Raw genomic sequence first — 27,398 nt, forward strand, 5'->3', positions numbered from 1 at the left:
CTTAAATAATGTCTAATTGTGAATAGTGAAGTTTTTTTTTATGTCACAGAACGTTTATTTCCATGGAAATAATTTAAAATTCCAGAATCAAGTGTGGTGTGAAATTGATAGACATCCATAAACTTCTTGTTCTAAACAACGATTTGAACATGGTTTAAACCTGAAAGTTTGTGGGGATGCTAAAAATATATCTCCAAAACAGATTTTACTATCAAAACTCTTACCAATTTGCTCGTTTTGTTGAAAAATTTAATTTTCTGCTGCAAAGTAGGGAAATCCTTTGGGCATTGCCTACATTTAGGCGTTTTTCGCAGTATTCTTGAAATTTAATTATTGATTATTTCCATAAATATTGTCTCGTTAAGAATTTGGCAAGCATATTTGGATTCAGGAGGCCCAAATTAAGTATGTAAAGTTAATTTCAAAACTAACAATAATCACATTGATAAGTGATCAATTTCACCCCGAAATGGGATTCCCCTATTTTTAATTTTAAGGACTGTTCATTTTATAAAGTGGACACCTTGTTTATGCTATATCTTTTTTATTTATTGGTGAAATCGTAAACGGTTTTCTGTGTATCGTTCAACTATTATTCTACAATGTTATGAAAATACAGAAACTTACAAAATGCTTTCGGTTGAAGAACTAAATAATTTTTGCAAAAACTCCTAAGAAAAACTGTTCGTCAAGTTTAAGCATTATTTTTCGCATGAAAAAAATCCTAAATTTAATGAGCAAATTGTATGTTGGTATCCTTTACTATTCAACTTAAGGTAGAGCTTTTAAAAACATCAATAATATTCCATCAGTTCCTGACGCTGAGTCACTTTAGTGATCTATTCCTTATGGTCAAATTTGCTGATACACCATCTTTTTACTACCAGCAAAAAAGTAAAGTAATAAGCGTGTTCAAAACTGGTTTAGATTACTAAAGAAACTATATATGTATAAAAAAAAGCAAAATCTTGAGTTTTAACCGCATTCTTGGGTACCAAATTTACTCTTTATGGTCGTTTTATTGAAAAATCCCATACTAAAATTATATACGCATGTTTATCGATCTAGAGCAAACTGTAAGCGTTTTTCTCAAAATATGTTGATAGGTAGTCTCAGAAAAACACATTCTGAAAATAATACATGCAAAATAAATTTGATTTAATTCAAGCAGTGTTCCCAATCTTGATGATTGTCATTGTGCTTTGAGTGGTCTTCTGAAAATAAATTATTTGTTTTTCTATTGTGTTTAAAATATGACGTGGGGACTAAATCAGCAACTCTATGAAGGCGTAAGTTATTTTTATTATAAATACTATATTATTACTTCCGTCTGGACGTACTTTAAACCTTAAAATTCTACTCATATCAGTTCCATTTAAATTTAAGATATTTTTGTTTAAAAAAAATTGATAAAAAAATGATTTTATGATATCTGCAAAATTGCTTCTCCAAAAATAACTTGATATTTTTTAGCAAGCTTCTAATTGATGCTACAACCAACGAATTTTTCTGCCGATTTTTAATAATCCTTGATTTCGATAACCTCCAAAAATCGACCGTTCTAAACGTTGTGCCTTATTAGTGTGAAATCATATTATTTTGGTAACTTTTTTATTACCACAGCATTATACAATATTAGTCGAACGATGTACAGAAAACCGATTTCGATTTCATTGATAAATTAAAAAGATATTGCATGTCCAAAGTGTCCACTTTATAAAATGAACAGTCCATAGAGCTGATTTTTAGCACTAACATCACATTTGTTAGAAAATTTCGGTGCATGAGCCAATGAGCACTGCATTAAGTTGTATGGTATTGATAAAATTTTAGAGAGCATACCAAGAAAGCAGTGAAAATTGATCGATTTCACCCGGTGCACATCGGATGTGTTAGTCCAGAAGAGCTCGATTTTGTGCGAATAAAATTTTAGGTAACTTCGTTTAAGTGTGTGATCTTCTTCAATTGCATTCTTAGCTAGCAGCGCAAATTTTAAAATCACCAGGATATAGTTAATTTTCCAAGGTAGTATAATTAAACATTAGTTATCTTGATTAACACATAATTTTGGATGTTTCGGAAGTTTACGTATGGATGTACATTGTTCCTGAAGCCCAAAATCTTGATCGGAAAGATAATTTCTAGGAAAAATGGTTTCAGAATTATGAAAAAACACTTTTTCCTAATCAAGGAAAGTAATGCCCGGTGTGAGTTACAGAAGTTTTGTTAGCTGTTAGTTAATACTTTTGGTTGCAAGCTAACAATTCCGCTATATTGTCCCTTCAAATGCGAGAAAAATGTAAAATAATATACTTTCCAGCATAAATTGTCACAATACTCGCTGTCACTGAAGAAATTAATATTTTTTGCAATGTCTCATCGTAGTTCATCACGTAACTTTGCCATTAAATAGTCTACTTTCTTTAACTGACCTATGCAGTGTCGTAAGAGTTATTCCACAACCGATTTCAATTGCGTTGACTCTTCATCCAGCAAGTTGTTACGTAAACAACTCGTATCATAAACGATTTTATAGTACATAAGAAATATCTCAACAAAGTATAGCAAGTTATAACTTGGTCTGCAGTTTACGAAGAATGATCAATATCTCTTAAAATTCAATAGTTATAAATAGGGGAAGTGGTGGTAAAATGAACAGGGGTGGTAAAATCAACACCGTTCCTTTTACCGAGAAAAAGCAAATTTCGATGAATTTTTATCACTCACAGACGATTTAGAGCATAAATCCGAGTGTTCGAATTGAAACGGAGGTCAATTGAAGTGAAAATATCAACAAAAACTAAGATTTTAGAAACCCACGTTTGAAAATTAGAACTGACGTAACTTTAAGCTCGGAAGACTAGAGGTTTTTCAGTGAGGTGAATATCGTTATGATATGATGTCAAATCTAATACCTTTAGAATTTTTTTCTATGGGTTACAATCATTGATGGATGTAATTTCGGTGGGGCAATGAAAATTTTCAGAAATATTTGTTTTGCTTACGATTTTTGCGTGGTGTTCATTTTACCACCAACCGCTGTTCATTTTACCCACATAGTGTTGGTAAAATGAACATTTGCATCGCTTTTTGATAGCGATGAAAATATGTGAAAATTTAGTTATTTTAATCTGAATCCATGTCGCTGCTATAGATTACTTCCCTTTTTTTGCTGTTATGCGACAGAACTACACAAATTCCTCGTTTTTCTATTAGAAACAAGATGATTTCCTTAAGGTGTTCATTTTACCACCTTTTCCCCTACGGTATATTTTACGCAGTAAAAATTTTACAGGCAAAATTTCTTGAGTTGATATTGAAGAAACCATCGACTCATGCAAATATCGAGTTATGGAACAGATATTCTTTGGAAAGCTGCTTGTATGGACCATCATAGTAACCATATTTTCTAATATATAGTATGGTTCCATGAGTCGACTTCGAGATACTGCCAGGCATTGTGTCTTAGATATAAATTGAATGGAAGACCAGTAAAGATCACAGAAAACCACAGTTTTGTTCTGGAGTTGAACAAAAAAATTTTGGAATATTAGTACCAAGCAACTAACAACGTGACCAATCGTCAATGAAAGACACCTTTTTGGCCAGCACACAAACTTGATATTTCTTGAATTTATTACACACTTAAATTAGAATGCCGAATCTCGAATAATTTTAACCGAGATCCGCACAGCCGAGAATTCGGCAAACAAGTTCATTGGGATCTCAGCAAATAAAAGCCGAGTATCAGTAAATCGTGCTTCGTTGCTAAGCAACCGGACAAGTTGTTAGCTGAGTCTCGGTTAAAATCGGGAAACCGAGATTCGCACAGCCGAGCTCGTGAAAAAAATCTAAGTGTGTATATTTGTACTAGAAGTTGAAAACTTTCGCCATCAATGTCACCCAAATCAACGGTAGGTAGGTATCAAGCTAATGATACTTTCATACACGGCACAACACAGACCAGAACCAGAGGACAATAACGAATGCAAAATTAACGACGACAACAACAGCGAACAGCGGCTGAATATCGCCCCTAAATTGCGCCGACTAAAACCTCTGCGAACACAAACTTGAACGCTTCTGTGACATCACCGACACTGTTGTTGTTGTTGTTGGACGATCCGGTCTCCGGTCTGGGAACTATTTCGTTGGAGCTTGAAGGTATCATTTTCTAAATATCTTTCAATATCTGATTTTTAGAATGATTCGCACTTGGGTCTGTGATCTTGCCCAAACTTGCAGACCTTCAACTTGATTTAATCATTCTTCAGAAGCAGCATCAGCGCTGTTTTATTATGTCGGTCATAGTATAGAACAGTTTTGTAAATCCTTGAAAAAAATTCTTAAAAAAAGAAATACCATCTATCTCTAGCAGAATTTCTAGATTCTTTAGAGTTCAATATCGACAAAAAAAAGTAGAGGAAACTTTTGACAGTCCATTCAACATCTTAAATCGATACATTTTTCGTTAATAATGTTGCATGCAATAATAGCTGAGAGGTTCTGGAATTGTTGCAAATTTACCATTTGATAACAATAGATCCGAGCTCCGAGCAGCACAAACATTTAGCAATTTAATTAGCGCCTTAATTGTTTTCGTGCAAGATGAGAAACAGTTTTTGATATGATAATCTGCAAACGTTTTGTGTGCATTACTAATTAGCAAAAAAATGAGCTTTCCATGAGCTAGTTTGAGCGATTTCTTTCCATAATTACATATTATGGTTTGGAGCTTTTGTTACATGGCATGGAATGGTCAATTGAAGAAAGTTATGAGTTATTAACTATAGAAGAGCTCATAAGACTAAGAATTACTCTGTCTCAGGTGGGAGATGACGTCAGAAAGAAGAAAAAAAATACAACTTTGGTGAATCAAAACCTTACTATGTAGTTCGAAACTTTAAACAGTTTGACTCACGGGCCCAATTGAAAATCAAGTTACTCAGGATTATGTTTGTCTTTATTAACGAGATTTCTAGCCCTGGGCTAGTTCATCTCGGGATCAACGGCTTCACTTCCCTTCCGAAAGAAGACGTCACTATAATGTGGTTGTCGGGGATGGGATTCGATCCCAGGTCTACGGTGTGAGAGGCGTGTGTTCTAACCACTACACCATTTCCAAAAGCAATCTAAATCAAGAGAAAATCCTCTGACGATGATTGAATTTTTTACATCCTCATCAAGAAATTTCAGAGAATAGCTTGTCGTTTTTGTTTGATATACAGGGTGTTTGGTTCCATGTTTTTAATAATTGGAGGGTAGATAGGTCTCCATGAGATATGAAAAAGTGCCCATGGAACATAGGGTCGCAAATCACTGCTAAGTGAGTTATTCACGATTTTAAGATTTTCAACTTGTTCATCTTTGAAACCTCATATCTAATTAACTATGCGTCATACATTTAATCTCTGCGCATGAATCGAAAGCTTATGATCTAATCTATCTTAGTTTCTTGGACGTGATTTTTGTAGAAAATGATTCAAAGGCTCAAATTACGAAAAGTTTGCAAAAAGTGACGGAAAAATCAGCATTTTTCGACGTATTTTCATGAATTTTATTAAAATTATCGTAAATAATGTTAAAAAAGTTCTTCTACAAAATATGCATTAACTTGTTAGCTACCAAAGTGTCTTTGAGAGCAAAAGTGTATCTCTTGTAGATTCGTCACAATATCATGTTGAAAATTGTGCTTCAAATAGCAAAAAAATCAAAAATATTACCGGCTTTTTACTCTATTCGTTCGTCCGTTCGTGTGTTGATGCCTCCGCGTGTGAATGAAGTGCTCGGAAACGACAGATGTCAGTCGTGCCGAAGCGAAGGGAAAATGAAATCGCTACGCAACATGCGCCATTTTATCTTCTCTTCGCGGCGTTTAGTTTGCAAACATTCGAATAAATTAGATTTAGTGCGGTCGCCGCACGACCATCGCAGTAGCGAAAGTGTGGTCATAAAGACTGATCCTTTTAAATTCCTCGCACTAGTAGCTGAGCTACGGTGCAGAGCAGATGGGGGGTGCGCTTGCGCGTGTAGCGAGAACTCAATTTATGCATTTCTCGCCTATGACGTTGAACTTTTGATGCATTTTGAAGGGTTTTAGGTCGTCTATTAATTACATAGAGGTGGACAAGGGAGAGTAGAATTTATGACGTGCCATTCACGCCATTCTAAAAGTACAACACTACCAAGTAAACCTCGCCCGTGATACACAGCACGAGCGAGGTGAATTCTTAGGTTCAATAAAGTAATTTACGTATAGCACTAATGCTCAGCGTAAACTGTTGGAGCAGCAGGATGAAATATCTCACAAAATTAGTGACCGTCTATCCTACTACAGCTTGTTTTTCTGTATAAGGTTGCTTACAAATTATGTTCAATAGATCAATAAAATCTCAGTTAACTATTTTTATAAAATAAAATAATAGACCTACATGTAATATTTCATATAATTTGCAGTGTTGTATCCAGAAAATTGCTCAGGGGAGACGAACGACGCAAAAAAGTGGATATTTCTACAAAAATTGGGATGGCTTAAGACGGTTCAACCAAATCATTTTGTTTTTGTTTTATCCTGCAAAATAATAGAATAACTGCATAAAATTAAGATTTTTTTTTTTGAAATTGAGACTTTGGCAGTTTGATAGGTACTCTGTGCAGTCACAACAATTAAAAGTCACAATTTGTAGATCAGTACTCTTCTTAAAAAAAAAGCCTTAAGCCTTGCAATGTTTGTAATACGAAATCAAATATTTTGAAAAAAAAAATCAAATAATTGATCAAATTCCAACATTTTTACATTATTGAAACAATTTATGATAGATTGAACGAAAACGACACAATTTTATCAAGCAGGGTGATGCGGTTCTTGTACAAGAATAATAAAATATAAATAAACCTTTTGTTATGCTCTTAATCAAATACATACAAAGGTATCGACCGTGATAATTATATTTTGAATTTGTTTATCGGCATATCGGTTTATTTTGCTCGAAGTAAGAGGGAGCATGGAGAAGAAAGCAATGAATACTAGATGGATAGGTACCGTAAGGGAACGGCGAGAGAAATTGGATTAGATGTTGAAGAGGGCATACCATATTAAACAGTATTACTTGAAGCATCCTTCCTTGTGGCTAACGTCCCCTATGGGAACGGCTTGGGTGTGTTTTGCGAATGACACTAGTGATCAGATCAGTATCCAAATATTTGTAGTTCAAAATTTCATTTTTTTTTCTCTCTCTCTGTTGAGTTACTGAGTCTTATTTTTTTAATTTGAATTAAAAACCAAGAGAAGTGTTAATTTTGAACGATAACATTTGAAATACTTGTAGTTTGCTCTAATAGATGGAAAATTAGAAATCAAATTGAATATAATTTAACGATTGAATGTATTTAAATGAACTTAAAACAGTCACAGTCACAATTAGAAATTAAAGCTCTTTCCAAACTTTAGTCAAGTTTTAATCATCAAGTTAACTGTAACTCTAGCGATGGCAAAAATCATTTGAAATTTGACTCATGGAACATATTCATGGCATAAATGTGTATGATTATACACGAATTAAATTTAAACAAAATACCTGCTGGAAACCCACCAAAATGTGAATGTATCATTTTTTAAACAAAACTAGTTTCATGTTATTTAAAGCTCCCACAGCAATTTACGGATGCTACTGGTCGTCACTATAGCAAGCCTGTAAAATTTCGTGAAGGAAAATATCCTTCATAATTTTAGTAACAGAACCTCCGAATTGTCAACCCTCCGAGAGGGCGTAAGTGTAAACACAACACGTAGCAAAAAAAATTTTGGGGATGAACAATATCTCACTAATTTGAATTTCAAATCCAAATGTTTAATTTTAAAAATAAAATTCAATTCACATTTTCAAAACTGAAAAAGCCAAACATGCTTCTAAGAGCGTTTTTCGTATTTCAAGTAGTTTCACACCAAAAACTTACTCCAAAATCCACTAAGGTGGAGAGGGAGGGAGGGTTGACCCTCAAACACACCCCCTCCCACTGATCACTTGTTTCTGTTTTGTAGACAATATGATCATAATTTTCTTTCTGGCGTTATGTCCCAACTGAGACAGAGCCCTGCTCCTTAGCTTAGTGTACTTATGAGCACTTACATAGTTGTTAACTGAAAGGTTTTCTCAGCCAAAGTTGCTGTTTTGTATGTGTATATGGGCAAAGGCATAAACATTTTAAATATTTTATATGGAACAAAGTCCACGAGACCCCTCCCAGCTCTGAAATTCTTTGGAAATGAGCATGTAGCTTAAGGACAGCCATAAAAGCACTGCAATATTAAATAAATGAAAAAACTTATTAAATGGTATAGTACTAGATTCGGGTTTTCTTTTATTTATAAGTATTTTACTAAACAGCTCGAAGATTTATTACACAATATTTTTAATTTTTCTCATGATCTCAATTAATGCTTTTCACACGATTCAAAAGCATGATTACTGCATCCAGATGAAAATATTCATTTAGAAAATTTTCAAGAGTCTATCCTGCAATTTCCAAGTTGTTCATTAGTAAATGACCAATTAACTATGTTACAAATTTGATATGAATATAATTAATTCCTGGTTTCTTTGGACACCAAAAATATGGAATAGATTCAGCGGGTAAAACTTTTCTTTGGAAATCATCCAAGAATTTCTCCACAAATTCCTCCAGGAATTCTTTCAGTTATTGTTCTCAGGAATTTCCCAGGGATACCTTCAGACTGAGACCACTTGAGGAATCCTTTGTCGACCAATACCAGGCTGGTTTTCGGGAGGGCCGCTCTGACAACGAACCAGTTATTACCAGATACATCTTGCAAATGAACTTAGATAAATTCTTGGAGTATAACTAACAGACTCACCATCTGTTTGGATTGGAGACGAGGTGTCAATGTCGTTTGTGAATTTAGATGGAAGCAAGGAGACGCACTTTGGAATTCACTGTTCAACATTGCACTCCAGGGTGATATAAGGGGATCAGGCGAGCAAAGAAATGAAACTATCATGACAAGGTCACATCTTCTTCTTCTTCTTGATATTACGTCCTCACTGGGACAGAGCCTGATTCTCAGCTTAGTGTTCTTATGAGCACTTCCACAGTAGTTAACTGAGAGCTTTCTTTGCCAAAGTTGCCATTTTCGCATTCGTATATCGTGTAGCAGGTACGATGATACCTTATGCGCAGAGAAGTCAAGGAAATTTCCATTACGAAAAGATGCTGGACCGACCGGGAATCGAACCGAGACACCTTCAGCAGGGCTTTACTTTGTAACGCGGACTCTAACCACTCAGCTAAGGAAGAGCTACGGTCACATATGGTCCTTTATCTTGCGGACGATATCGGCCTTATTTAAATCGATCGCATGTCAGTGGAGGAGGTTTTCGAGGCTCTGAAGAATCTGAATATCCCCAAGAATTCGTTGAGGAATATCTGCAAAACTTCCTTCAGCAATATTTTTAGGGATAAGCCCTGATACTCCTTCAAAAATTATTTTATGAATTTCTCCAGGATTTTCTCCAGAAATTGTTTGGTAAATTTTGGCAAATTTTTTTCAGGGATTTCCTATGAGATACATCAAAGGATTTCTCTAAAATTTCTTCGTGGATTTCGCGGATTTCACCTAGCACTCTTTCTCTTAGGAATTCCACTAGGGATTTGTTCAGAATTTCCTCGATAGATTTTAACAGGAATTCTTCCAAAGATTCTATCAGGAATACTTCTTTGAATGCCTCCAAAAATATTTACAAGGATTTCTCGTGAAATACTTCCAGAGCTCCCTCTAGGAATTCCTTAAATAACATTTCTTCAGCATTTTCTCCAGAAATACCACCAAGAATACCTCCAAGAGTTTCTCTAAAGATTCCTCTAAAAATACGTCCAAGGTTTCCTCCACGAACTACACAAGAAATAACTTTAAAATTCTACTAAGAATAGCTTCAGGGATTCTTTAAGATTATTTCATGGTTTCTTCCAGGAATACCTTCAGATAGAGGAACACCGTCAGGGTTGTCTCTAGCAATCAATAATATATCCATTGATTTTTTTCAAAAGTACCACTAGGGTTTTCTCTAGGAATACCTCCAAGGATTCCGTCAGTTATAACCCGATGAATCCTCTAAAGCAGTGATTCCTAAAGTGGGCGAATTCGCCCCCCTAGGGGGGATTTTCAGGTCCAAGGGGGCGAAAATTTGTAAAACAGAAATTGGGGAGCGAAAATCTAGAAAAAGCTGACATGGGAGCAGTTGAAAATAATTACTTATAACCTTTGAAGAACACACTCAAGTACAACTATACAACAAGAAACTATTACTAATGCATCTGAAGGATAATCAATTCTAAACTAAACCATTTTCATGATTTCCTTTATTTTAGACTGATTAGAACTCTAAGCATGTTCCGTTTAAAATTATGATAGAAAACACTGAATGATTGTCAAAAACAAATGTTTGTAATATGTATTCATTTTTTCCATATTATGTGAATGATCAGTAATTGAGATTTTCTCTGAATCGAAAAGATAAATCACAGATATCATTGAGAACACAGAACACAAAACATTTATCTGAGAATTTTAAGAAATTGTTCCAAATGCTCAATATTGAATACCAGGAACTTTTTGGTATGGAACTTTGATATTAAGGACTGTTCATTCTATAAAATGGACACTTTGTGCATGCTGTAACTTTTTAATTTATTAATTTTTTTTTTTTTTTTGTTTATTAAAGACACTTTACACCATTTGGTGCATTCGTGTCTGAAAGAATATTATCATACATAATTGAATTCATTTTGGTTCACTCTCATTTTTTCTTCTCGATCGCGTCTGGTACACCTTCCAATCCGAGTTGTTCCTTTTATCGGCTGTTTGACCATTCTGACTACATGATCGCTTTGGCTCGTTCTCAACTGTCGTTCCACTATGCGAAGTCTCAGTTGACAACCGTCTCTTCCCGCTAGGCTCCACTGTTGTTTCGTTTCGATTATCGTCATCGTTGTCGTCGCCGTCGTCGTCGTCGTCGTCGTCGTCATCGCCAGTATCATCCTCACTTGATTCGGAATGAGCCGGCGGTGGTGCGCATCGTTTTTCGTTACTTTTCTGCTCACTGCTAGGTGCGTGTGGCTCAGCTTGCTTTTCGGTTGCACTCGACGAAGTTCGTTGTTGTTCCTTCGGGTAGCTAACGTAGCTGCGATGGCCGTCAACGGTAATGTATACCGGCAGCGATTTCTCCATCCTCATACGAACTACGCGAACACCATTCGGAACGCCCGAGAAATAGTTTTTCCAAACATCGTTCTGGATGGAGAGTACCTTGCCGTACTGCTGAAGGTTTTTGGTGATGATCGAATTCGGCATCTGCGGCGGCAAGTCGTGTATTTTGATAGTAGTGGTGGGACCGTCCACGTACACCGGGACGAAATAATCCACGCCTTCGTAGATAAACGAGTGTCGTAGATGGTGTTGCTTGTGAAGACGTGGTGCTACGCTTGCATTGTTCATCTCAATGAACACACAATTTTCGAGGTGATGCAATTGGATGCTCTTGACATCGGCCATGTCAAGCTGGAGCTTTTTCTTGAGGAATTCCTCCACCTGGTCCAAAACCGGTCGCTTTGGCAGGGTACTGAAGTCCACAACGAGGGTGTTTTTCCTGTGCGCAGTCATTTTGCGTTGAATGCAAAAATTCTGTCACACAAGAAACCGTGATAATTTCGAACAACTGGAGCTAAGGAGAAACACGTATATCGCGCACGAAGAGCGGTTGCCAACTCAATTTATTAATGATATTTCAATTTCACACGAATATGGAACAACGATTAGAAAGGTCGATTTTTGGAGGTTATCAAAACCAATGATTGTTAAAAATTGGCTAAAAAATTCGACAATTTATATTTTTTTTTTTTCATAAAAGGCTTGTTTTTAGAAAGCATCATCAATCAGAAGCCTGATGGTAAAAATCGAATTATTTTTGGAGCAACAATTTTACAGATATCATAACATCATTTTTCCCCTATATATTTTAGAAAAAAATATTTTAAATTTGAAAGGAACTGATATGATTAGATTTTTTTTTGCTTTAAAGTACGTCCTGACGGAAGTGCTAATATAGTATTAATATGAAAAATAACTTACGCCTTCATAGAGTTACTTATTAAGTCCCAATGTCACATTTAAAGCACAATAGAAACACAATTGTTTCATTCTTAGAAGACCTTTCAAAGTACATTGACAATCATCAAAATTGGCAACACTGCTGTAATAAAATGGATTATATTTTTCACATATTGTTTTCATAATATGTTATTCTGGGATTACATATCGAAATATTCGAAGAAAACCGTTAACAATTTGCTGTAGATCGATAAATATGCGTACAAAACAGAGTTGTTAACGTTAATCAACGATTAACGTCGTTTCGTTAATTCGTTGACGTTAACCTTAAACGGTTAACGAGGCATGCGTTGATTGTGTTGAAATACGATTTAACGATAACGTTAACGTACATCGTTGAATTATCGTCAACGACTTCGTTATTTCTAACGTTAACGATTTGAAGATTCTTATATTGAAAAAATCAAACCTGATTGTAATACTCGATAGATTAATAAGAAAGTAAATGTAGAAAAGCGGAAAATTATTCAGTTTACGTAATAATAACGAGTGAACAGTTTATTACTAACATTAGCACAAGATAACTACGAATTGTGTGGGCAGTTTCAAAGTTTCAACTTAGACACTGAAACATGCCATGTTTAGAAACGATTTTTAGAAGAAAACAAATGCATGATCTCAGTGTGCTTTTTTATGGAATGTTAACTGACTTTTTCTCAGTTGGATTTGGTGGGAAAATGATGTTTTTAGTGGAAGTGCACAGTCTCGGAAGTGGGAAAATCTGCTCTTCTACCATTAGTATGTTAGGGTAGTATGGAAACTTGTATTTGGAAATGAGAAATCGAGTGTTCCTGGGATCGTTCAATAAGAAACATATTGGTTGTTGGAACGCTTTCAGCTCATTTTTGTGGATTGCTGGAACGGCGAGAGGTCATAGGACGGTTACAATATTGCTAGAAAATCTTTGCAGTTTCTAATAGTTCTTCCAAGCAATCAAAAGTGATGGTCAAAGAGGCTGACGTTGGGTGCCAAATAATTGCTCTGCACTGTGAACTTAGATTTTTTTAATCGATTTTCCATGGATACGGTGTATCAGCACAGAAACGTGTTGTTTATTGATGTTTCGAAATGTTCTCGGGGAACCTGTACGAAACATAAGGTCAACGCTTTGGATAGCGGTGATCGTTGACGTTGAAGCAACGCAAACGCGCTAACGTTGACGCTAACAATTATGAACATTAACGCAACGACGTTGACGTTGATCCAGAGCACGATCAACGTTAACGGCGTTTATCGTTGATTAACGTTAACAACCCTGATACAAAATTAGTAAAATTTATACTTAGGACTGTGGTTTAAACTCACGGTTTAGCTCTCATTTATACAAATATTGTTTCTTAAGTAATCTAAACCCGTTCAAACGCTTTTTACTTTTTTTTTTTGCTGGAAGTGAAAAGATAGTGTACCAAAAAATTTGGCCATAAATTGATAAATCACTCAAGTAACCTAATGTCAGAGAATGGTGGAATATAATCGATTTATTTTTTAAACTATACCTCTAGTAGAATAGTAAAGGATACAAACATATTATTTGTTCATAAAAATGAGGATTTTTGTTTTGCGAAAAATAATGTTAAACTTTGACGAACAGCTTTTCTTAGGAGTTTTTGGAAAAAAAATTTAGCTCTTCAACCAAAAGCATTAACACAGATATTATTTTTCATAGCATTGAAGAATAATAGTTGAACGATGTACAGAAAACCGATTACGATTTTATCAATAAATAAAAAAGATGTAGCATAAACAAAGTGTCCACTTTATAAAATGAACAGTCCTAAGGCAGCTAATATTTCTTTGGCTGGCATCCGGGTTTTCTAGGAAAAAACATAACTACAGTAATCATATCAATATTTTGGTTGTACGCATTCTCACCTTGTCGCATGGGTCACCTTGTCACGATTATTTGTCACTCTGTTCTACGAGTAATTCAAATGGAAATTACCCATAACAATGGGTAACCCATAGTAGTGTGACCATTGTACAAATCATTTAAAAAAAAAATTATAAAACTTGGCAGGCTAAAATCGGGTTCCAACGATAGAACAGTTGAAAAACACTCTACTCGAAAATATACTTGAAGAAATATAAGAGAAACGTCGAATTTAAATTTTCAAAACATCACTACAAAATTGATTTTTCTTAGAGTAAGTGAAAATACCTTCTATATCTATTGCTGTGAAAAATGAGTTTGAAAACATTCTGGGTCTTCATATATTTTTTCGGGGATTTGAATGAAAAAAAAAAACATTCTCATAAACATCAAACATTTACTATTCACAATTTCATAAATATTTGAGTAATTTTAAAGGGAAAATCATATTACACATATTACATTTCAATATTTGAAGTGGACAGAAGTTGTATTGAAAACTGATTTAGTAGCCTGTACTACACGCAAAGAAATTATTCGAATTGCTATTACAGTCGACTCTCCTCATCTCGTTATCGAAGGAACCATCGTAATCGGGAGGAAAAGAACATATTTTTAATGAATGGTAACCAGCTTAATTGAAAGGAAAATAGGCAAAAAATAAACAAGCAGACGTCATCTTATGCACCTATATTATTTTGAATTACGAAAATTTGATCTAGTATCCTTTGATAATGGGCATAGCGACGTACGGAAAGAAAATCAGGAATGAAAAAACTACAAGTCTAAACTGCCCATAACTGCATATTTGTAACATTCGACAAAAGTAGGCATTTAGTAAATAATATACCAAGTATGCATTTCATGGCAGTATTGGAGGAAAATGAAATTTCAAAAAATCAATATGAATCCATAAGGGCTTATTTGAGGCTGAAATTTTGTACAATGCATGTTGCGTATAGGATGAGTAGTCACAAAATAATTCTGATAGAAATTTTGTTGCTACTACATTATGAGGCTCATGTATAATCTCAATGTGACTGTTATGCGGTTACAATTGCCAATGTGACAAAACAACTTTGCATTTTTTTCTAATTTTCTAGAACAATCTCATAGATTTCGGTAAGTTGATCGAAAGTATTTGTCATTTGATAACTCTCCCCGGTACAAACTCGAAATTTTCAAAAATGTCGAATGTGACAAATATGCAGTTATGGGCAGTACATCGATCGACGAAGATATCGACACATGCAGAGGATAATTATATGCAGAATAAAAGGACCGAAGAATTCATCGACATAGGGTGAGATATCGAGATGTGGATGGTTGACTGCATAAAATACTGTTCAGTTAATCGTTTTTAATCATTGTCCAATAACCGACAATATTAAGGGATATGCAAATCGAAGACATTTTTTGGCATACATATGTGTTTCATAAATCAAAGGGGCGATTCCAAAAAAATATTAGCCTAAAGGGGGCGAAAGTTAATAAAGTTTTGGAAACACTGCTCTCAGAAGTCCCTCCAAGAATTCCTTCAGGGTTTCATCCAACAATTTCCTTAGGAATCTGTCCGATGATTCCTTCCGGAGTTTCTCCATTGGTTTCTCCAGGAATTCTTCCAGAGTTTCTCCCTGTTTTCAAAAATAACTTCTTGGATTTTCTCTTGGAACTTCAAAGATGCCTTCAGGAGTCCTTCTTAGAATAATTTCAGGATATTTTTCATGACCTTTTCAAGAATTCTTATGGAGATTTCTACAGTGACCCCTCCAGGAATCATTCCAAAAAATCTTCCAGCAGTGTCTCCATGGATATTTTCAAAGGTTCTTCCAAATATACCTCCAAACATTCCTTCAATAGAATTTCTAAGGTTTTCTTCAATTATACCCGGAAACTCCTCCAGGAGCTCGATAAGAGTTCTTGAAAAGATCATGAAAAATATCCTGAAATTATTCTTAGAAGGACTCCTGAAGGCATCATTGAAGTTCCAAGGGAAAATCCAAATCGTTATTTTTTTTAAATTGGGAGAAAATCTGGAAGAATTCTTGGAGAAATCAATGGAGAAGCTCCGGATGCAATCCTTGGAGAGATTCCTAAGGAAATTGTTGGATGAAACCCTAAAAGAATTCTTGGAGGAACTCTTTAGAGGAATGCCTGCAGGAGTCACCGAAGAAAAGTTTAAACAGAATTCCAGAAAGACTCCCTGAAGGAAATCTTCATAGTTTACTTGGAGCAATCTTTTGAGATATTCATGGAGGTAGGATATTTCTGAAGAAATCTTTGAACGTTTTCCAGTAGGGCTTCATGGGTTTATAACTGACGGGATCCTTGGAGGTATTCCTAGAGAAAACCCTAGTGGTACTCATGAAAAAAATCAACGAATATGTTATTGATTGCTAGAGAAAACCCTAACGGTTTTCCTAACAATTCATTGGAGATATTCCTGGAGGAAAAAATGAAAGTATTTCTGGAGGAATTTCTGCAGGAATCTCCGAAAGAATCTCCGGAGGAGTTACAGGAGGTTACTAGACAGCTCCTATACAAATCCACGGAGAAATTGATAAAAATATCCTGAAGTTTATCCAGGAAGAACCCATGGTCAAATTTCAGGAGGAATCTTAGAAGCTATTGCTATCGGAATCTAAGCAGTGATTTATGGACGAATCCTGGAAGATATTCCTCTACCTGAAGGTATTCCTGGAAGAAACCATGAAGTTAATCCAAAGAATCCCTGTAGCTATTCTTAGTAGAATTTTAAAGTTATTTCTTGTGTAGTTCGTGGAGGAAACCTTGGACGTATTTTTAGAGGAATCTTTAGAGAAACTCTTGGAGGTATTCTTGGTGGTATTTCTGGAGAAAATGCTGAAGGAATGTAAATTAAGGAATTCCTGGAGGGAGCTCTGGAAGTATTTCACGAGAAATCCTTGTAAATATTTCTGGAGGCATTCAAAGAGGTATTCCTGCTAGAATCTAGTGGAATTCCTAAGAGAAAGAGTGCTAGGTGAAATCCGTGAAATCCACGAAGAAATTTTAGAGGAATCCTTTGATGTATCTCATAGGTAATCCCTGAAAAAAAAATTTGCCAAGATTTACCAAACAATTTCTGGAGAAAATCCTGGAGAAATTCATAAAATAATTTTTGAAGGAGTATCAGGGCTAATCCCTAAAAATATTGCTGAAGGAAGTTTTGCAGATAGTCCTCAACGAATTCTTGGGGATATTCAGATTCTTCAGAGCCTCGAAAACCTCCTCCACTGACATGCGATAGATTTAAATAAGGCCGATATCGTCCGCAAGATAAAGGACCATATGTGACCGTAGCTCTTCCTTAGCTGAGTGGTTAGAGTCCGCGTTACAAAGTAAAGCCATGCTGAAGGTGTCTCGGTTCGATTCCCGGTCGGTCCAGTATCTTTTCGTAATGGAAATTTCCTTGACTTCTCTGCGCATAAGGTATCATCGTACCTGCTACACGATATACGAATGCGAAAATGGCAACTTTGGCAAAGAAAGCTCTCAGTTAACTACTGTGGAAGTGCTCATAAGAACACTAAGCTGAGAATCAGGCTCTGTCCCAGTGAGGACGTAATATCAAGAAGAAGAAGAAGATGTGACCTTGTCATGATAGTTTCATTTCTTTGCTCGCCTGATCCCCTTATATCACCCTGGAGTGCAATGTTGAACAGTGAATTCCAAAGTGCGTCTCCTTGCTTCCATCTAAATTCACAAACGACATTGACACCTCGTCTCCAATCCAAACAGATGGTGAGTCTGCTAGTTTTACTCCAAGAATTTATCTAAGATCATTTGCAAGATGTATCTGGTAATATCTGGTCCGTTGTCGGAGCGGCCCTCCCGAAAACCAGCCTGGTATTGGCTGACGAAGGATTCCTCAAGTGGTCTCAGTCTGAAGGTATCCCTGGGTATTTCTGAGAACATTAACTGAAAGAATTCCTGGAGGAATTTGTGGAGATATTCTTGGATGATTTCCAAAGAAAAGTTTTACCCGCCGAATCTATTCCATATTTTTGGTGTCCAAAGAAACCAGGAATTAATTGTTTTCATATTACAATTCGTAGCATAGTTAATTGGTCATTTACTAATAACCAACTTGGAAATTGCAGGATAGATTCTTGAAAATTTTCTAAATTGATATTTTCATCTGGATGCAGTAATCATGCTTTTGATTTGTGTGAAAAGCATTTAATTGAGATCATGAGAAAAATTAAAAATATTGTGTAATAAATCTTTGAGCTGTTTAGTGGAATACCTATAAATAAAAGAAAACCCGAATCTAGTACTCTACCATTTAATTCCACTAGAGTTTTTTTTTTTCATTTATTCAATATTGCAGTACTTTTATGGCTCTCCTTAAGCTACATGCTCATTTCCAAAGAATTTCAGAGCTGGGAGGGGTCTCGTGGACTTTGTTCCATATAAAACATTTAAAATGTATATGCCTTTGCCCATATACGCATACAAAACAGCAACTTTGGCTGAGAAAACCTTTCAGTTAACAGCTATGTATACTTAGTTGAGGAGCAGGGCTCTGTCACAGTTGGGACATAACGCCAGAAAGAAAATTAAGATCATATTGTCTACAAAACAGAAACAAGTGATCAGTGGGAGGGGGTGTGTTTGAGGGTCAACCCTTAGTGGATTTTAGAGTAAGTTTTTGGTGTGAAACTACTTGAAATACGAAAAACGCTCTTAGAAGCATGTTTGGCTTTTTCAGTTTTGAAAATGTGAATTGAATTTTATTTTTAAAATTAAACATTTGGATTTGAAATTCAAATTAGTGAGAGGCTTTGGTAATCACCAAAGTTCTTGATAGTGAGACATACTATTAATGAAATATTGTTCATCCCAAAAAAATTGTCGTGTTTACACTTACGCCCTCTCGGAGGGTTGACAATTCGGAGGCTCTGTTACTAAAATGATGAAGGATATTTTCCTTCACGAAATTTTACAGGCTTGCCATAGTGACGACCATTAACTTCCGTAAATTGCTGCGGGAGCTTTGAATAACATGAAACTAGTTTTGTTTGAAAAAATGACAGATTCTCATATTTCCGGGTTATATAATCATACACATTTATGCCGTAAATATGAGTTACAGTTAACTTGATGATTAAAACTTGACTAAAGTTTGGAAAGAGTTTCAATTTCTAATTGTGACTGTGACTGTTTTAAGTTCATTTAAATACATTCAATTGTTAAATTATATTCAATTTGATTTCTAATTTAGCATCTATTAGAGCAAATTGCAAATATTTCAAATGTTATCGTTCAAAATTAACACTTCTCTTGGTTTTTAATTCAAATTAAAAAAAAATAAGACTCAGTAGCTCAACAGAGAGAGAAAATAAATGAAATTTTGAACTACAAATATTTGGATACTGATCTGTTTACTGTTTGATTAAGAGCATAACAAAAGGTTTATTTATATTTTATTATTCTTGTACAAGAACCGCATCACCCTGCTTGATAAAATTGTGTCGTTTTCGTTCAATCTATCATAAATTGTTTCAATAATGTAAAAATGTTGGAATTTGATCAATTATTTGATACTTTTTTTTCAAAATATTTGATTTCGTATTACAAACATTGCAAGGCTTAAGGCTTTTTTTTAAGAAGAGTACTGATCTACAAATTGTGACTTTTAATTGTTGTGACTGCACAAAGTACCTATTAAACTGCCAAAGTCTCAATTTCAAAAAAAAATCTTAATTTTATGCAGTTATTCTATTATTTTGCAGGATAAAACAAAAACAAAATGATTTGGTTGAACCGTCTTAAGCCATCCCAATTTTTGTAAAAATATCCACTTTTTTGCGTCGTTCGTCTCCCCTCAGCAATTTTCTGGATACGACACTGCAAATTATATGAAATATTACATTTATTTTATAAAAATAGTTAACTGAGATTTTATTGATCTATTGAACATAATTTGTAAGCAACCTTATACAGAAAACCAAGCTGTAGTAGGATAGACGGTCACTAATTTTGTGAGATATTTCATCCTGCTGCTCCAACAGTTTACGCTGAGCATTAGTGCGATACGTAAATTACTTTATTGAACCTAAGAATTCACCTCGCTCGTGCTGTGTATCACGGGCGAGGTTTACTTGGTAGTGTTGTACTTTTAGAATGGCGTGAATGGCACGTCATAAATTCTACTCTCCCTTGTCCACCTCTATGTAATTAATAGACGACCTAAAACCCTTCAAAATGCATCAAAAGTTCAACGTCATAGGCGAGAAATGCATAAATTGAGTTCTCGCTACACGCGCAAGCGCACCCCCCATCTGCTCTGCACCGTAGCTCAGCTACTAGTGCGAGGAATTTAAAAGGATCAGTCTTTATGACCACACTTTCGCTACTGCGATGGTCGTGCGGCGACCGCACTAAATCTAATTTATTCGAATGTTTGCAAACTAAACGCCGCGAAGAGAAGATAAAATGGCGCATGTTGCGAAGCGATTTCATTTTCCCTTCGCTTCGGCACGACCGACATCTGTCGTTTCCGAGCACTTCATTCACACGCGGAGGCATCAACACACGAACGGACGAACGAATAGAGTAAAAAGCCGGTAATATTTTTGATTTTTTTGCTATTTGAAGCACAATTTTCAACATGATATTGTGACGAATCTACAAGAGATACACTTTTGCTCTCAAAGACACTTTGGTAGCTAACAAGTTAATGCATATTTTGTAGAAGAACTTTTTTAACATTATTTACGATAATTTTAATAAAATTCATGAAAATACGTCGAAAAATGCTGATTTTTCCGTCACTTTTTGCAAACTTTTCGTAATTTGAGCCTTTGAATCATTTTCTACAAAAATCACGTCCAAGAAACTAAGATAGATTAGATCATAAGCTTTCGATTCATGCGCAGAGATTAAATGTATGACGCATAGTTAATTAGATATGAGGTTTCAAAGATGAACAAGTTGAAAATCTTAAAATCGTGAATAACTCACTTAGCAGTGATTTGCGACCCTATGTTCCGTGGGCACTTTTTCATATCTAATGGAGACCTATCGACCCTCAAATTATTAAAAACATGGAACCAAACACCCTGTATTTAACAGATGTTTTCAGTTGGCACATTTTCCTGGCAAATGGATATCAGTAAACTTTTGAAAACGGTCGTTTTGAACGGAATGATGGTCTACATCAACGTGAATTCAATTTTTGCCAATGAGCAGTTCGAATTTCAACATGGACATTTGACCACACATCAAGTTTCACGAACAACGAATTTGATTCGGTTCCAAAAAATCTGATAATCCCATAAAGACCATCCCGGATTATCGTGGTTTTCAGTTTTTTTGCTTATTGTTTGAGCAATTTTCACCCAGGCTATAAATGTATAATTAAGATTTTTTTTTAGGAAAATTGTTGCAGACTATTTTTCTTCGAAATAAAAACTACTACTGTTTTAAATGATTTCACTCGGATCACTTATCTTTTTCTCAGATTCATCGAAAATTTGAAATTTTGGGATAATAAAATTGGTTATATTTGAAATTTACCATTGTTGAAATTTAATCTCAATTATTCATTCGAGCACAAAGATACAGCGTATCAAATTTGAGCATTTGGTTTATGAATTTTAATGAACCTTGTTCATTCGACTCCCGCTGGTCGAGAATCTTTTCGGGCTGAGTTTTCTCGACTTTCAAGGGCATAAGGTGTCTCAGTGCTTGACAATATACAAAATGCTGAAAAGCTCTTAGCTAATATTTGTGGAAGAAGTGAACACATAGAACACTAAGGTGGGAAGCATTTTTTGCTTCTGAAGGAAGAATCAAGTGGCGAATTTTAAACAATTTGGGCAGCCAACATACTCCATAGACAAAGTGAGTCACGGGGGTGCAAAAGTGGCGCTTTACTCCATTTACCGCTTATTTTTTACCAAATGAAAGCATATCGCATGAATGACGCAATAAAACGAAGGCACGTATAGTACAAGATTCCAAAAAATATGGTACAAAAGCAAACGCCAAAAACGATAAATCAAATAGAGGTCTGTAGATCAGAGCTTAAAACCCCGATTCCGGTGGCCAACACCGCAACGTAACTCTCCTGCTGAGTGCTTGCCTGCACATCCGAAATCAGAGCACCACAAATGATAACAACGTAAACCCAAAAAAAAAAATGTATAATTTAAAGAGATGCTAATTGGTACTTATATCTTATGAAGGTATTCCACCGCCATGGGAGCAGAGAGCAAGCCCTCCTCGTGTCTGCTCTGGTAGCTTGTGCATAGGTTTCCAAACTTTTCAGATGCGCGGCCTACCTAGTCGTCAGGCGCATCTCTCACAATCCACTAGACAAACACTAATAAAGTGTCTTTGTATAGTGCCTTGGTTCGAAAAGAAATAGATTTTGCAACGCATCTAATATTTTACAACATTATCTATCTTTTTCAACTATTTATGAACCAGTGCTATACATTTCGCAAATTGAAATAATAATCTTCTTTCTGACATTACGTCCCCACTGGGACATAGTATGATTCTCAGCTTATCAGTATTCTTGTTAGTCAGTCACAATTATAACCTGAGAGAAATTTATTTGCCTATTTATTTTTTGCCCGGAGACTTTGTACAGATGAAACTTGTGCAGAAATAGTTGGAATAATTGCTGTATAATTTGCTTATGTGAAACCCCAAATAACATTTTGAAGAAATCATGGAGATTTCACTTGAAAAAATACTAGAAAAATGTTTAGAACAACTGCAGGAGTAATTCGTAGATGAAATGTCGAAGAAATTTCTAGATTTTCAATTTTGAAGGAATTTGATGATCAATCCCTTGTCCTTATTGAGAAATTCCTGAAAGAGTTCTAGAGAGATTTCCTCTTCCTGGCATAATTCCTGGTAAAAAATTGAGATGAACCGTAGAATCTATACGAAAATGACCGCAGAAATAACTAAAACAAATCGGCGTAGGAACTTGAGGAATTCTTGAAGGAATTTCTGGAAAACCTCTAGCGGAGTACTTTTTATCTAAATAACTTTTGTTTAAATCTTCTTTAACTCTATTTGAATATGCACAGCATAGGGTAGAAAAAAGTTTGAAAACCCGTTTATATTTCCAAGAAAAGATGAAAAACGATTAAAAAAAGTGACAGACAAAATCGGTTCATCTATGTTTAGAGACATTTTAGAAACTTGTATTGAAGTAAAGACCAAGAATACTAATCTCTAGCGAGAAAACATCCGATGTACATTCAATTTTTATAATCTCTTGGTTCAGACATGGTGATTACGATCGGTGAATTTGTGAATGACTTAGTTTGCCTATATTTTGAGCTAATTTCCAAGTTTAAAATCAATTCACGGCGCGCCTAAAAAAAGTATTACTGCGCACAGTTTGGGAAACACTGTAGCGAGTGGATTGGGGCAAGCTTTACACAATGATAGCACCCGGCTGGAATGGTCCCTTGTATACTGTTATAAAAGCCTATTCTATTTTCATTTACTCACCTAGATGATCGACGGAAATCACGAACAAACTTTTCGACATGACATTGTAGTGCCGGGATTTTTTCAGCTTCAGTTTGAACGGCATCTTGCGGCGTCGTGTTGTTGCTGTGGCGTTGCAGCTACCCTACTTCCGGTTTTGCTGCTTCACGGGTTCCCAGTTTCAAACCATTAGCCTTCTTCTTCCGCTTCTTCTCGGTTATGTTTTGCACTGCACTCTCTAGAAGCAACGACGACAAACCGCTCGCGGTCACTCTTTGAACATTTCGGATTTCGGACACCGAACGAATTTCGGCCGAATCGGCATTAATTGAGCAGTATAATTGCACTTCGCGCCACTGCTGGTTGAATTGACATCCGATCGATCGTTGTTGCTGCAATGCTTCGTTTTTTTTTTTTTGCTGTATGAGTCGATGGTTATCGACACTGCACGCAAATCACTTCAAAATTTGCCACCCAACAAACATGCATTTGTTTCGACGAATGGAAAATCACTTCGTGTTGGGTAGGATGTCGGTAGTTTTCGATGGGGCACTGCACTATTTCTACAGGCTAATCACGACGGACCGAACACTGAACTGCTTTGGAAGATAGTTTCGTATGGCTCACTCAACACGGTGTCTCTGATGGTGGAATATTGTTTCGATGAAATCGATTGAAATTTATTAGTTTTAACACTTCAGTCGTTGTATTTTGTACAACACTGTTGAGAACAACTTTTTGTTCACAACAGCAGCGAGTGGATAAACCACGCGACGATTGGAAGGTTAAATAAAATGACTGCTCTAAAATCCCTGTGTAAAATCGTGGAGATATATAAAGGTAGATTAAGTATTTCGTACCATGTTATTCTACCATAGTGTTGGTGACATACATAATTTGTAACTGACACTGAGGAAGATTGTAAGTGATAATCGAATCAAAATACGTTGTGAATTATCCGAGAAATCCTTGAAATTTAAAGATTCGAGGAAATACTTGATTTTTTAAGTAGGTATGCACTAAATAATTTGATTAAGTATTATTTTGTTTATACCAACAGGTATATCGTCTTAAATTTACAAGAATTCGATCTATGATTTACTATACTTTTTGGAATTCTCGATGAAAGTATCGCCATTGATGATACCACCCCAAGAATGGATTCAGATATTCTTTGAGGAATTTCTCCTAAAATGTATGGAATTTTTTGTGAAAATTCTAAAGAATCCATAGAGAATCTATGAGCCAAAGTCGAAAACCTGAACGTCGAAAGGCCAAAGCAAGTTTGGCTGACCAATTGTTAGGAGATGTATTATGTATTCATTATAGTGGATGAGGAAACCACTTTAAGTTCAGAGCTATGTAAATAAGAATTGGTTTACGAATATGTGAAAGTAGAGTAAATCAAAAACATACTAATAAAAAGCTGTGAAAAAAGCTATTATATGTTAGTTCATTGCACAATGGTCGGAAAAAAACGAAGTTCGGCAAAAACTAGTTTTATCGCTCCAATCGATGGAACATGTAATCTAAATATGTTATTTGGCATTTTTATTGTTTCAGAAGGGCTTATTCACATATTACGTAACTTTTTTAAATCATATTTTTAAACTTTTTTTTTATTAGAAATACAATTAAACTTGGCTGAAGAAACAAATTTTGTTTGTATTTGACCGAGTTTGATCAAAATGTGTATGAATAGTGGACAAGTATGGTTTAAATAAATTTTGTATGAAAAATATCGTCACAATATATGTAAAATTTTGACTTATTCAAATACCTCTAACTTGAAAATCAGCAAATTTCTGCAAAATATTTTAACGTTGTTTGTAAGATCTAAGGATGATTTTTGATGTGCAATATTCGAATTGGTGGCGACATGACGCGACAAGGGTTGTTTTTCATGTTCAAAACCATCAAAATTACTAAAGTGTAATATTAAAAAAAACTTCAACCAAATATTTTTTTTTTTCATCTTCATGTTCGATAAAACTGTTGAACCATAAGCTATCAGAAATTGCGTAACTTTAGGGAAATATTGCATTCCTAAAATATGAATTTTGTTGTTTATTCTAAAATAACGTTTTTAAGTTTTCGACTTCAGTCACTTTGAAGCCATAATAGTCAAAAAAAATACAATTTTAGTTCAATTTCAATCAAGGATTATAATAATATAATACATGAGGTATATTTTAAAATAATAAAAATCATAAAAACCTCAAAATAGTTTTTGGTATTCTTGGTCGGAGCCCGACCACTGTGCATTGTTTGTATTTATGATCATTTAAGCGTACAGGAAACCCTGAAACAATTGCAATCTGAAGACGACGCAAGAAATTGTACAGGAAGAGATGATCGATTGACAAGGAAAGTTGTCAGTTAATAACCGTGGAAGTGCTCATAAGAACACTAAGCTGAGAATCCGGCTCAGCCCCTGTTGGACGTAACGAAACTAGGAAGAACAAGGAAGAGATTTTTTAAACTGAGATTGATTGATGCAATTGCATACACAAGCTTGTAATTTAATTTCAATAAAACATGCAAATGACATGTTAAATACATATTTATCAATTAAAATTAAACTGATTACTAATTCTATTTGAAAACCTGAAATAAATTCATACACTGAACCATGAATTTAGTGGACTGTATGTGGGTTGGTGAGGTATTTCCCAACATCGCTTTGGGCCATAGGATTTCCTTGATGGTAATGTTGACCACGCCAAGTCCGTCCTATTCTCATGTTCCATTACACAAAAGACTTAATACTTTTTGGAGTTAAAAGCAACTAAACCTACTGAATTTATGTTCCTAGCTTTGTATCTTGTATGCCATTCGTGGATATTTGGCGAGGAAGTTTTACGAAAAGTTTTCTTATTGTATACGAAACTAATTTTACTGAGTGTCTACACTACCGGTTGAAATAATTCTGATTGGAGTGATGTATGCTACAATCCAACAAATACTGTAAATTGTATACGAACGGATAACATCGATAATGATCGTGTGATCTGCAGATATGAAAAGTTAAGATTACAAAACAGCAGCAAGTAGAATCTAGTACACGACACTGAAGACGGCCTTACAGTTGAGGTCGAAATACGCGTATCTGTCAAAGGATACAAACTCTAGTGGAATTAAATGGTATAGTACTAAATTCGATTTTTCATCTACTTTCAAAACAGTGTTTTCAAGATGGATTGGGACTCTTGAAAAGCTACTCACAACTTTACACAATGTTTTTGTGCAAAGTCATTGATTAAGAGGAAAATAACCATTATCGTTTTAGAAATTTTCAAACCCAGTTTTATTGCTCAAAATCAAAGCAATGTTCATGAAAATCTATCATTGCATTACACTTCGAGTTAGGGAGGTATCGAGTTATAGAACACAAAACCAGTGCAACTGCGATCCAAGGGACCATCGAGTTAGCCATGAAAACCAACTTTTACTATGGTTCTCTAACTCGATATCGAGATACGGAACATCGAGTAAGGGAGAGTTAACTGTATACTCAATAAATATTATCAGAATTGTTATATATAATTTATGGACAAAATCCAATTATTCAAATTTGTTTATTATTTATTAGTTTATTATCAACAGACTACCAGAATTTCAATGATAAAACTTAATCTAGGTTTACATAAGTAGCTCTAGAATAGTGAAAATCGAAAACAGAAGCTACGCGATTGAAAATTCTCAGCAGACCGGTAATTCAACAATTTGCACTGTAGTTTGTTCGGCGGGAAGCTCACAAGATTGATCAGAGCAACGATGGACGGTGTGCAAAACTGCGTGAAGATCTCGGGCGAACACTCCAGTTCGTTCGAGTCTCGGCGGGGACAACGACAGGGCGATGGA

At 35.2% G+C, this 27,398-nt stretch overlaps 1 protein-coding gene across 9 annotated transcripts in view; it reads right to left on the reverse strand.

Moving 5' to 3' along the window:
* Window positions 1–27,398, reverse strand: part of LOC5580035 (tyrosine-protein phosphatase non-receptor type 21) — a 91,322-nt gene that overhangs the window by 56,412 nt on the left and 7,512 nt on the right. For 3 of the 9 annotated variants that reach the window (XM_021847200.1, XM_021847198.1, XM_021847193.1), the window contains exon 2: window positions 23,556–24,130. In XM_021847200.1, coding sequence (XP_021702892.1) covers window positions 23,556–23,640 — 85 coding nt within the window. In that variant the 5' untranslated portion in view covers window positions 23,641–24,130. Of the gene's footprint in view, window positions 1–23,555; window positions 24,176–27,398 lie in introns of all 9 variants that reach the window. The other 6 variants (XM_021847199.1, XM_021847196.1, XM_021847195.1 and 3 more) reach the window with 2 other exon arrangements.

The sequence above is a fragment of the Aedes aegypti genome, chromosome 2 (genome assembly GCF_002204515.2).
Source record: "Aedes aegypti strain LVP_AGWG chromosome 2, AaegL5.0 Primary Assembly, whole genome shotgun sequence".
NCBI lineage: Eukaryota > Metazoa > Arthropoda > Insecta > Diptera > Culicidae > Aedes > Aedes aegypti.